This window comes from Acanthochromis polyacanthus, chromosome 13 (assembly GCF_021347895.1).
Source record: "Acanthochromis polyacanthus isolate Apoly-LR-REF ecotype Palm Island chromosome 13, KAUST_Apoly_ChrSc, whole genome shotgun sequence".
NCBI lineage: Eukaryota > Metazoa > Chordata > Actinopteri > Pomacentridae > Acanthochromis > Acanthochromis polyacanthus.
Genome location: NC_067125.1, coordinates 8,222,030 through 8,235,375, shown reverse-complemented (window position 1 = coordinate 8,235,375; position 13,346 = coordinate 8,222,030). Strand labels below are relative to the sequence as shown.

Here is a 13,346-nt window from a genome sequence, read left to right as displayed (position 1 = left end):
GATCAATAAAGCTGACACTGAAATATGTGCTAGTATTGCAAATTAGCACTGCTACCATCTGTTTATAATGTAATTAAACAACGGTCATTCTAATGTGTTTTTTTTAACATATTTAAAATTTTGGCGCTTATTATTAAATCTAAACGTCTCTCGCATGCAGACAGTGCAGATGATCCAGGCAGGTTGTGACGATCTGAAAACACAGAGCATGATTACCGGGAAAGTTTCACGTGATGGGATTTTGCCGGAATTACGAGCTACCGGCTTCCGGGAAGATTTTCCGTCCGTCCGGCTCTGCGGACTCAAGGAGAGAAAGGTAACGACATGGTCCTCAGCTAAATTCTTTATTAAAATGTCCAAAATTGCACGTAACTGTCACGTCTCCGTTACACGGAGACGCGGGAAGTATACTCAAGCTATGTTTGACATTTCAGTGAGGGGAAATAGCTGTCTGTGGTGACTTTGTTGAGTGGTTTCTGCTGACTGGTGTTCCTGCTGTGTTTTCAGGGATTAGCTAGCTAGCTGCTTGTTAGCATCTCATGCTAAGACGACGTGGGTGTTCTTTCTTCACTTTAGCTGGTTCGGCTAGCATGATAACATTACGATAGACAGTCAACATGTGTCCTTTTCCGTGTGACGTGGGGAAAGATGTTACACTGTGTGTCATATATTACACGTGAAGAGCGACAGATGGACTGTCGCGTCACACTGTTGTTGTTTTCGCCGGTTAGCGTAAATTATGCTGCTAGCTACCCAGCCGTTAGCAGTGAAAACACTTTGGATGTGCCGAAGGCGTGTTTGACTGTGGTGACCGGCTTCTGGGAGAAAGTTGTGGAGCTTGTTTACCCATATTAAGAAGCCTGGCTTTATATGGAGGGATGTCTGTTAATAGTAGTAGTATATACTGATAACCTGATAGCTGGCGATGGGTACCAGCAATCTGAAACCATTTACGTTAGGCGGTAAAGTATGCATAGTTGGTGAAAGGATTAGGTTGTGTAAAGTACAGTACGGTCTGTCTGTGAATGAGACAAATGATGCCACACATATGAACCAGATAACACAAAATGTGTGCCAATATATGTTGACGGGTGTTAAGTAGCAGCTTAAATATATAGGGTTTATGAGAGCATGGATGGTGAATAGAGTTAGAGGATGATTTAACAGTATTGTTGTTTTCAAGCTTGTAAAAAAAACCTTTATGTGCTGAATGAAATGACAGCTTGCTGTGCTTTCTGGTCAGCAGCTGTAATGGAAGTTAAAGCTATATGGGACTTGGTAAATGTAGGATTCCCTACACACTGATGCATCCCCGTTGATGCATCAATGTGAACGTAGGCTGTCGCAAAGGTGATGTTGCTATCAAAACGGGCTGTGAAATGAAACGGAGGTGTCTGACTCATTCTAGCTAGTTACAGTACTCATCATTGTCACGACATTACTGGCAGCACAGCTGCTGTGTTTATACCTAGACCGTCGAGGCTTTCAAGCGTAGTTGGCTGCGGAATGTGAGTAGCACAATGAGCTATTGAATGCAAATGTAGGAGCTAACAGCCAGGAGCCAGGTCCGTAGCTTATCTTATCTGTTGGTTTGTGTACTTCTTCGTCTTTTACCTGATCGCCGTTAGGTTTGTCTCCACTAATAACTCCTTAAAGCATCGTTTGATTGGTATGGGTTATGCTTGTACGTGAAATAGATGGTTGTCATGGCTGATTTCGGCTGAGGTGTGGCTGGCATGAAGCCGGTAGCTGCGATGTGCATCGCGCCAATAGCAGGAGAAACCACGTGGTAAATCCAGGTTGGGCCTAGGAAAGTTAGCAACATGGCTAATAGCACAACATGCAGCTGCACGTCCTCGCACTCGTATTTGCAGGTGTTTTGGAAAGATCGAGTGCTGGACAGTTATGTGTTTATTATTATCACATGCTAATAGCTGTCTTTGTCGTTCGCTCTGTGCCAGAATAGACGGGCAGACACGCCCCTGTGTCATAGCAAAAGTGTCCCCAGTTTGGACAGACGAAACACCGGTGTTTTACCTTTGGATATTTAGCTCGGTATAAACATGTCTTCCGACACTGACATTGTGTCAGATTGTTTGTGTAGAGGCTGCCATTGCTGGTGTGTTTATGTTTGAGCCGTTTGTTGAACTCCCTGCTCGCTGCAGCAGGCGTGAGGCTGATGTTGAGGACTGCAGACATGTGACCTTAGCTGAGAATGTGGGTCCAAAATGGTTGCTCTTTCCAGTGCATCCTATGTTGCAAATAGATAATACAGAAATATATTTATTCCATGTGTTTCTCCATCTACAGACATTCACCCTTGTTATGCAGTGATCTCAGACATGCTTTAGCCTGAATTGAACCAATGGTAGAAGTGCAGTCGCAGGACAAATGCATGATGTGTCACAGTCAGACTGACACAGTTTGCCTGACATAAGGACTCTGCTGAATTTCCTGTTGTGAAACTTGAAAGTCTAGAGTCTGTGCATGTGTGGTTTTTGGCAGAATGTTACTAGTGGAACATGGTGGTGGACGTGGGGGTGACGGTCTGTGGTGTTGTGATGCTGTGTGAACGGGGCTAAACTCTTGCTGTATAAACATAATTCTCAGTTTGGAATGTCTGTGAAGTCATCGACCATAAATGTTCAAATGGATCATAGAAAACCAAAACTGAAATATATATGGGTAATGTCTGCAACAGAGAAGAGATTGTTAAAGTGTTTTTTTTCTGTTAATTCTATGTTGATTCATTAAATGAAGTTTTGTGTTTGCTTATGCAAGCAGCGTTTCAGTAATTTTGCACAAGATTTACATGGTAGTAGTAGCACTATCAACCTGTGACAACAGTGGTGCAGTGTTTTGTGTGGTTTTGTGGGGATCTATCTAAAATCTGAGAGAATAATTCTAATAGTGTCATCTGGGTTGTGTTATCTTGCATTGTGCATGAAGCTTAAAAGGAAGCAGAAAGTTTGTGTGTAAAAGCTGGGAGGGTGGTGTTTCAGAGATGTGGCATTAGGCAGGGATTGTATAATGTCAGGCAACATGGAGTTGTTCTGTGGGAAATGTAGTGTGAGTTACCAGATGTCGAATGTGAATATATCCCTGCCCTTTTCACAGCATATTTTATTAATTATCCTCCCTTTCTGCTATCTCTGTGTTACTGTTTTTAAAATTCGCTTCACTATGGGAAACAACATCAAGAAGCTCTGAGTTAGCTGTCTGTCTGCTGAAAATGGCAGGTTTTAGTAAAGATTTAGGCTGTGCAATAAGGCATGCTTGCTTGGTTATTTCAGGGAATTTGCCATCTCAATAATAGTGGTTGCTTCCTCATGTGATTCTGTTGTGAATACATCTCTGGTGAATGTCCCAACTTTGTGTCAGTGCAACTTTAAATAGGTGCAATATTATTTTACCAGCAGCATAGCACTGCAGAGACCTAACTGCAAGTTTTGGTGACCTGCTTGGCTCCTTGTGCCTAGATCAGTGAGCTTCAATACAGGCCTAATTAGTTTGAAATGTGTTTGTAATGCCTACAAAATTTGGACCCACAACAGTACTCTGGATGGTTTCAAGCTGCTGTAACATTTTTTGGTGGACCTTGTTACCACCACAACCAACACAGTAGCTCTGTGGCAGGTACAGACTAACATCACAGATTGCAGGTCAGTGAATTACATGCAGAAGAGGAGCTATTGAAGGCATGCATAAGCAAAAGCTGAGAAATGAGTGTGTGCAAGTGCATTCTACATATTACTTACAGGTAACCATGTATGATGAGTGCTTTAGCATTTGGAGAGTATATTGAAATCTGCAGAAGGTCATTGACTCATAAAGATTGTGACCTATATACTTTTTTCTGTTATTTGTCCTAGCAGTAAGGGTACTTAGTTGTCACTGCAGGTGGTGTTTTTTCTTCAGATTTTCAGCAAACACTTATTTTAGAAGTTGCACTGGGTACAGTAGGACTACCTCAAGTGTGAGCAGTGATCAACCCTCTATAGGTGACATGATAGCCAACTTCTAAAGCAGCCCTGTCTTTCCCTTAGCAGGTCATGGGAGTCCATGCGGAGGTTTATGCAACAGTTAAAGGAGTGTGTTTCACCACTGGTGGTGCTGGTGGCTGGATGTCCTCGGTGCTCCATGTCAGACCAGCTCAAATAACGGGGCGCTGTGTGATTAGGGGGTGGGATAGGGTGTGGATGCCTTGACTCAGCTCCTCTAAAGCATGGCTTCCTGATTATTCTCAATATATATTTTTTTTCTTTTTATGTATTCTGCAGTCTAATTTGTGTGGCCCTGTGAAAGGAGTTGTTGAAGAAACACGCTGTTTTTCGATGCTTCTCGGTAAAGCTTACACACCTAAAGTTTTTGTTCATGTTCCCCGTTGACTGAAGTAAAGCCTGAGAGACAGTGGAGGTTGTTCGTCTGAGACTCTCTTTTAACCCTGAGATTGTTTATTCAGCATTTCGTCTGCCACCCAGCCCCTCTTAGCCGGACAGTATTTCTGTCTGTGGATGAGCCTGTGGACCGTTGCATGTCACCCTTCTATTGCCTTTTCTTACCTTAACATATATTGCTGCCGTTCTATAAGCTCTGCTTCACTTTGCTGTGGATGGGCTTGCCATCGGTGTCAGTGCTTTTCTAAGCCAGGGGTTTCATCTGGCTGTATGGAAACCCTCACTCAGTTAAAGTCCATTGTGTGTTTGTCTTCTTCTGTTTTTGTGTAGGTATAGTCATGGTAACAGTGGTGATTACAACCATTTCTGCAGCGTGATTTCCTCTTTAAAAAAAAAAGAAAAAGTACACCCTGAATCATCATGACTCAGGCTTTTTACACTGCTGCTTCTCTCTGTGTGACTGAGAGTGTGTATCAAAGTAAGGGTGTGTGTGTGTGTTTGTAATAATGTAGGCTTCTTCTATAAATACCAGACATGTCACTAATGTGAGGACTATATAACTTAAGGAGGTTTATTGCATTGGAATCAGGAAATGACCCTTGAGTGAACTGGGTGATAGTATTTGATAAAACAAACTCGTAACCCAGATTCAGTCATAAACTACATTATGTCAGGCAATTATGTGTCAGATGTCATGGTATCAGACTGAGTTCAGAGAAAATTGCAGAGCTGGAGGAGTAACAAAAATTATTAATGGATGTTTGCCAGCGGATGCAAAATGTTAAAGATTTCTTCTAGGAATGGTCACTGGATTTGAGAACAGTTTAACCGTGGTTGGATGCATTGATCTAATATATTAGATCAGCATCATTGCCACATGAAATGTCCGGTTTATTGGCTAAACATGCCTCACATATTGTTGTTTGTCAGTGGTAATATGAAATTGTAGCAGTGCAAGTTAGTGAATCTCCTACAAACTCCACTTTCAACCTCACAAGATAAATACATTTCATTCTAAATTTTGCCTTTTTTGATAGACCATTATCCCCTTTGCTCCTAAAGAATATAACATGAACCTTTTTACTTATTTTCTTTTTACCTCTGCTCAACACAGTTAGCCAATAAATTTCTCGCCTTCCAGATAGTCATTATTATGTTTTGATGCTGCATGTTTTTTGAGTGACAAGGTAGTGGGATGTGAATGAGTGGATATTAAAAAAGGCGAATTATTAATTAACTTGCTAAAAAGATTTATTTTGAGGGTATTAGTCGCTAATGTTTCTCATGTTTTGTACCAAAAAGATCAGTTTATATTCTAAGACCTCTTAATAATGTTACACTAAAGGGCACTGTTAAAAATATAGGTTTTTGTACATGATAAATATAGATCTGAAAATAATAAGAAAAGTAAGTATTTTGATTGTTGATGGTGTGTCTTTTTAAAAAAAAAAACAATGTGACACTTGCTTGTTTCACTTTGGATGTAGTTGAATATTTTTGGGGTTTGGGCTGAATACACAAAACAAGACATATTACCTTTCACCACATGCACTGTTGGGTGTAGAGTATTTTACAAATGTTTTACCTTTATGTAAACGTTCAAATTGCAGACTTGTTATATGCTGTTACTTGTTCTTCTCAGTGTTGTACCAGACCTTCTTATCTCTCTGTTCGATATTCCACATAGTAACTTAATTGGTTTAAACAGGTAATGTTGGATCCTGTGAACTATTTGAAATGTGCTGCAAGCAGATACATGCTCATGCTAACAAGGTTTCTTTTTCTGTCTGCCTTTTAGGAAAAAACCTTCCTCACTGTACTCACACTAGGGACCTAAGAAGATTCATAAATGTAAGTGTAACAGTCCATTTTGATTATTACCAGGAAGTAATAAGTTTTGGAACTCAATATCTTCTCTCCACACCAGAATGGTGGAGGGATTCTTTTATTTCCCACAAGTAAACCTCTACCCTTTCTCTCTGGCTTCCTGTCACAATGAGCACCCTGGTCACTTTGTTGAAATCCCTGTTAGTAACATTTACATATCACTCTTAACAGAGCACAAATCTAAACTGCATACAGGCACACACAAGATTACGATGTACAGATGTACAACATTGTTATGTGTAGTAGACAACACAATAGTCCATAAGGTCAAACTGCGTTGTTAAAGCTACAGCCTACCCCCAGAGGAGGCTGACAGTTAATGCTACTTTTTAACTTGTTCACTCTGTACTGTCTCTGTCTCACTTCTATGACTTACTGAATGTAGTTTGTGGATGCAAGCCTGCTGTTGGCGACCATTTTAATCAGCACCCACTAAAATGTTTGTTGACCATTTATTGCAGAATATGTTAGATGCTCTACTTTGACTCTGATGCAGCCTCTTCTCTCTCTACAGTCACTCTGTGGTCTCGCCAGTTACCACCAATCACAACTATTGTTTACGCAGAGAACACATTTGCAGAGCGGAGTAGTTCCGGTGAATTAGCTGTGTTGACTTGTCGATGTTAACAAGTGGTGCACCTGAAACTTAATTTTCTGATGGTGTAAGGTTGCAGCTAAGAGGTTTGCTGTACTTGTTAGCCTGTGGCTAATGTTATCTACCCTAAAGCTGTGTCTGTAAAACAATAAGTAATAATAAGGTCTGGGCCTTAGTATGCAACAAAAATCACAGAACAGTAAAAGATTAACAAAACAAAGAGGAACAGCAGACAGAACTGCAGAAGACAAACTGTTACTGATAATCTGACCTACCTGACCTCACAGTAAACACAGAGCAATAAGCATCATGTGATGCTAAAGTGTCTTCACTCCTATTTCTTTTGTACATATTCACTTACTTAAGTAGTCTAGTTAATGTATGTACAGTACCAGTCGGAAGTTTGGACACACCTTCTTATTCAATGGCTTTTATTTGTTTTGATTGTTTTCTACATTTTTATTTTTATTTTATTTTTGTTTAGCCTTTATTTATACAGGTGGTCTCATTGAGACGCTGAGTCTCATTCTCAAGAGAGACCTGTCCTCAAATAACACAACATTGAGTCACTGACAAACAACATCAAGGGACCTACACTAGACAATATAACAATACAGTATAACACTAGGTTCCAGACAATCAGGGTCATAACAAAAACACAACATAGACAATAAAATTATAAATAAATAAACATTGTAGATTAATACTGAAGGCATCAAAACTCTGAATGAACACACATGGAATTATGTTGTAAACAAAAGGTGTTAAATCATAATGTGTTTTATACTTTAGATTCTTCAAAATAGCCACCCTTTGCTTTGATCACTGCTTTGCACACTCTTGCATTCTCTGAATGAGCTTCATGAGGTAGAACCTGAAATGGTTTTCCAACAGTCTTGAAGGACTTCCCAGAGATGCTGAGCACTCGTTGGCCCTTTTGCTTTCACTCTGAGGTCTATCTCATCCCAAACCATCTTCACTGGGTTCAGATCAGGTGACTGTGGAGGCCAGGTCATCTGATGCAGCACTCATCATCTCCTTCTTGGTCAAATAGTCCTTATACAGCCTGGAGGTGTGTTTGGGCTCATTGTCCTGTTGAAAAATAATGATGGTCCAACTAAACTGGATGGGATGTCATGTTGCTGCAGGATGCTCTGGTCGCCATGCTGGTTTAGTGTTCCTTTAATTTGGAACAAATCCCCAACAATGTCACCAGCAAAGCACCCCACATCATCATACCTCCTCCTCCATGCTTCATGGTGGTGAACCATGCATGTAGAGACCATCCATTCACCTTCTCTGGTCTCACAAAGACACAGCGGGTGGAAGCAAAGATCTCAAATTTGGGCTCATCAGACCAAAGCAGAGATTTCCACTGGTCTAATGTCCATTCCTTGTATTTCTTGGCCCAAAATACGGTACTTAATGTCTGTTCAAGATGGAGCTTTTAATTCTGATGTAGTGTTGGATAGTTTAATGAAGCACATTGTATAATATTTTATTTTCTAAATAAAACCACCGTTTCACTCAGCTCTTCTTCTGTTGCTGTCCATCGTGCTCTGATCATTCCCATCATCACAACATTCATTTCTACAAAGTGAAAAAAAGATTGCTTTCATTTGCTGTAAATAATCAGTGTATTTTTTTTATACATTTCACTGATCACATTATAGTACTAATTAGTGATTAGTTCAAAGCAATGTTCTTGCAGAGTGCTGCTCAAGAATGTTAGTTTATAAATTATTTTATATTAATTCTGTTCTTAATTTGTTTTTCTCTCTAAAAGTACTGATTAGAGTACCGTTAAATTACTGGATCAATAAGTAGTATTGATATGAGTAGTAGTACTGCAAAGATCTTAATGATACCTATCCTTAATCTGCATGTTGCTGTTTTCTGTAACCTCCTGGCAACAATCTACCCCACTGCAGATGTACGTTGCAGTCAGGCAGCCCTGTTATTTTTTTGATGGATTATCTGTTTTAATCACAGTTCTTGTCTCCCTGCATGCAAATGTTCCACCAAAACAATTCCAACCGTCACTATTTGAGGGAACACCAAAGCCGCATCCTTCCCTTAATTCTGCCCACAATGGCATTGATTGGTCTGAAGAAATAACGAATACAGAATGATAGTGTGGTGCAGCCAGACCATTATGTTCTACAAAATGAGTTAGCAAAGAGAGACCACCATGTCTACTATGTCTGTAGTGTGTGTGTATCTAAATGAAGCCGGCTGGAACTAATGAATGTAAAAGTGACCTTTGTCTGAATGACAGAATGCTGTCACTTTAATAGACTGATGAAACTCGCAGTGTTCTAGATCCCATCTCTGAAAAGGCCTAAGATGTGCCACATTTCACTCTGTCTCTTCTGCTACCTATTGTATTACTTAGTAAGCTTTACCACTGTGCCACTGAATGTCATGATATCTTCTCAAATTCATGGTCATTTTCAGAACAATCTGCCAATCTAACCATTCTGTCCGCTCTTTTGTCAGATTTGTGCACAGGCCCAACTCCGCCTCCCCATGCAGAACTCCATGAAATGAATAAAGCACCACAGCCTATAACAGGACCCCCCTCCACCCCCCATCCTGCCCCCTCCCCTGGCCTTTCACAGGTAATGTGCTCTGTTTTGTCGCTCTCTGTAAGGGTGCGGTGCTCTAGCCCACTTAAGTTTCTCGAAGAAAAAAGGCTGTTGTTACAGTGTTTGTTAATGAAAAGCAGATCGTACAGCAATGTTTCCTCTCTGCTGGAGGATGTTTGCAACAGCTGCAAGCTGTTCTTTGGTAAAACTACCATGTTGCAGAAAGTCCCGTAACTCCGTCTTTGTACTCCATAGTGATTGTCAGAGTTAACTACAGCCACATTTACAGCTGATACCAGGTCCATTTCTGTTCTTGGCAACACATTGCCTGTTGACAGTGTAGCTTGCAGCATTTTCACTGTTTTTATCCAGTCCAGAATGTGGTTCTTTCTGAAACCCTGTGGCGTTCATTAAAGTAGACTTAAATCAACTTCAGACAGATTTTTTACTATGTTTAAAAAGACATCAGATGCAACAAAAGAAAATGCTTTTATGCCCTTTGTCTGTGCCGAATTATCATATATATGAAAAGATGGATGAATAAAGGCCGAATATTGTGAACATTTACATTTTGTGCGGTCGTTGGCTTCTTGTCTACAATATAGCCTCACTTTTTTACTCCAATCTTCTGCTCTTGTTATCACTCCCCGTCTTTTGCAGCCCTCATTCCCCCCTGGGCAGCCCCCTTCTGTTGTGTTTGCCACCCCACCACCTCCACAGATGAACCCGACACCACAGCCCCGACAGGTAGGTGTGCTCAGGCCTCACCCACCTCACTGCACACCTGCAGCGTGCAAATGACTGCTTATTCTAAAAACAGTTACTTATTCCCTCACATATTTAAAACAGCATTTTTTAAAAATTTCACTAAATTCTGTGGTGCAGGATTTCATCTTTTTCTACACAAGTTAAGTTAATTTATTTGGTGCAGTGTAGATCTTTGTTTAATTTCTAAAAGTCAGCTTTCGATGAGTACAGACAAACCAATCAGGATAAAAAGTTGGAATAAACTGTTAAGAACTTCCTGCTGCAAATGTTCCAGTGTGCAAGTCTGCCAACACTATTGCTTCCTCGTGCTATCTGAAATCTTCCCAGTGAAAAGTATAGTATACACACTATCCTGAATCCATCTGTGGATTTCTTAGAATGCCTGCATGTCTGTTTGCCTGCCTCTCACCAGTTCTGCACCATTTTAACTGCCAGTGTCAGTATGGGTTACTCACAACATTCTAATTCGTACCTGCAATATTATTCGTCTTGGGCGATCTGTTCACAAATGGATAGCTTGACATTTCCATTTGCAAAGAACAAATGAATTGTTGTTTTTAAATAACAGGCCTAGTCTACTGGAAATGTAAAAAAAGAAGATAAACTGTACAGACTGGGTCAATTCCTCAGCTTGTTTCAGGCAAATTGAATCGACAAACATACTGGATACGCTTGTAATGTATGTCTTTGTGAAACTTTTAGATGTCATGGACAAAGCCATTTTTCACAATGTAAGAACAGAGTGAATACATCATTTATTCGGTGGGGCCCAGGACACGTTCACGCACACACCGCTGAAAGAATGTGGCCATATGTGACCCGGAACACCTCAGAACGTGGTCTGACTGATCAGATCTCAGTGTGTCTCGAGTGCATTCACACCTGTAGTTTGAGCTGTCTGCTTGTTATGGGATCACCCACGATGCGTTTGAAAGGTGTGAATAGGGCAGAACTGTAACATCTTACGGTGGTACATGCTCACATTGACTTTCTCTTTGTGATTTAAACTCTTACTATTGCCCCTCGTTGCCTGGAAGAAAGAGCAGTTGGAGTTGCGTTCGTTGTGATTTTTAACAGCTAGAATCATAAATTCACTTCAGATTTTTAATGTTTCTGTATCATCTCTAGGGGAGTCTGTTTGATTTATCCGTATGTGTTTCTTACAGTTTCAGTCATTTCTGAAATAACATTATAAAATGAAAATAAATTGTTAAGCTGAAGCTACTTCCGTGAAACACGTCCAGTCTAATCAAGAGAATGTAATCAATGTGTGGTCGATTTTTAGACACCAAGTTTCTGTTTCACAGCTGGAAAGCAGCAACTGAACAACAGTTTAGTATTACAAGTGCAGTTGCAAAGGTGCAGAACTGAAGGAACCTATTAATAGAGGCTGAAATATGGGCCATGAGCTTCTGTCTATAACCTCTGTCCTGTCTGCCTCTCCTCCTCTAGTTTGCCCCAGGGCCCCGGCCTATACACCAACAGGTACTAACAGCACAACTGACTAACATGAGCTGGGACGGGTCAGTTTTCTCTCTTTTGATACCTTGTTGGAACATTGGTGAAGGCTGGTGTAGTCAGACTAATAACTAAATACATTAGAGTCGACATCCTTCCTGAAATACAGACTAAATGAAATACCACAGTTTATTTTGACGCGTTTGCCGATGACATGATGATGTTTCATAAATTAGCAACTCCAGTTTTTATCTAATCTTTACAAACTTGACACATGATTAATGGTGGAGAATATTGGTTATCAGTAGTGCATATTGAGCATTATGTCATACTATTTCAGAACCATTTTCATTTAATGCTTAATTTCCTGTTGTTGGAATCTAAACATTCAAGTCTATGTGACTTAGCTGTAGTTAAATATAAAAATGAGCTTAAAACGGACCTGAAAAGAGTGTTTTTACAGTCTGTATTAAAATGTCATGATAAAATAATCAGTTTGTTAGGAAACATTTTTTTAAAAAGCTAACAAAAAAACATGGGCACCAGGCTGTGTGGGTGATTACTGCCCATCTTCCCTTGGTGGTTTCTGGGTGCAAGTCTGCATCTTGTTCAAAAGCAAGTAGGCCTAGTTCAGTGGGATTCACTGTTGTGCTTGTTCTCTGCATGCTGCTTGTTAATTCACTGCTTGGCTCAGAGCGGATGGTTTCTGAGTGCTTTGCTTTAACTGATTGTGGTGCTTTCTTTTTCTCAATCCTTCTCTTCCCACCCTCCTCTTGCTTCCATTTGATGTGTCTGTGTGTGATCTGTGTTTGTGCTGCTGAAGGGAAGCTTCAGGTCGCTACAGGTAACTCCGTTTTCTCTTTCTTCCCTTTTTTCCCTCTCACCCTCTTGAGGAGTGCATATGTGTGTGTCTAATATTTGGCAATGTTGTGCTTTGTTGGCTTAGTGTCATGTTGCTGGCTACGGCGGTTAGCTCCCAGGCCAGCAGCAGAATGTCAATGAGGAGGCTCTGAATGAACCAGCATTAGCTGCTTTATCTCTGCTGGCAGGCAGGACCAATATGTTTCCAGTTGGAGTCTAGCCACAGATTCATGGACAAACTATGAGCCTAGCTATTAGGCTGGACAAGCTAGTTTTACTTGGTCAAGATTAAAAATCATGCAAGGGCATTTTGTTTATGTCAGAGGTTTCGGAAAGGTAACTAATCATTTTCTTATTTGCCTCTGTCTCCTTTATTTCTGTCCCCTTTCTCTTCCTATGTTTTTCTGTCGCCTCCCTTTTGTCGTCTCCATTTGTTCTCTGTTCTCAATCACCGTTGTCTTCACCTTTCGTTCGTCTGTCGCCACCTTTCTTCTCAATCTTCGTACCCTCCGTGCTTCTCCTTTGTCATCTACCTCGGTTTGCTTCGCCGTCTCTTCCCTCTCTAGCCCTACTACACCAACAGGGCCAGCCTGCCTCCCAGCAGCGGGCCTCGGGGCGTCCCACCCAGCAGTGCCCCTCGGCCTGTGACCCCCACTCACGTCTACCAGGCGGGCCCTGGCTCCCAAATGATGATGATCCCCCAGCAACAGTTGCCCTTCCCCAGCTCACCACAGGGACCCGCCTACTTCATACCAGGACAGGTAGGGGGCCACGAATTCATGTTTTCAGCAA

General features: G+C 41.0%; 1 protein-coding gene across 6 annotated transcripts in view; it reads left to right on the top strand.

The window, feature by feature from the left end:
- Positions 1 to 234: 234 nt before the first annotated feature.
- LOC110971897 (eukaryotic translation initiation factor 4 gamma 1) overlaps positions 235 to 13,346 on the top strand; it is a 47,129-nt gene continuing 34,017 nt past the window's right edge. For 3 of the 6 annotated variants that reach the window (XM_022222322.2, XM_022222314.2, XM_022222309.2), the window contains exons 1-7: positions 235 to 316; positions 6,196 to 6,248; positions 9,379 to 9,500; positions 10,128 to 10,214; positions 11,688 to 11,720; positions 12,517 to 12,537; positions 13,121 to 13,315. In XM_022222322.2, the coding sequence (XP_022078014.2) occupies positions 9,426 to 9,500; positions 10,128 to 10,214; positions 11,688 to 11,720; positions 12,517 to 12,537; positions 13,121 to 13,315 (411 nt within the window). In that variant the 5' untranslated portion in view covers positions 235 to 316; positions 6,196 to 6,248; positions 9,379 to 9,425. Of the gene's footprint in view, positions 317 to 6,195; positions 6,249 to 9,378; positions 9,501 to 10,127; positions 10,215 to 11,687; positions 11,721 to 12,516; positions 12,538 to 12,572; positions 12,891 to 13,120; positions 13,316 to 13,346 lie in introns of those variants that run through there. The other 3 variants (XM_022222330.2, XM_022222336.2, XM_051957847.1) reach the window with 3 other exon arrangements.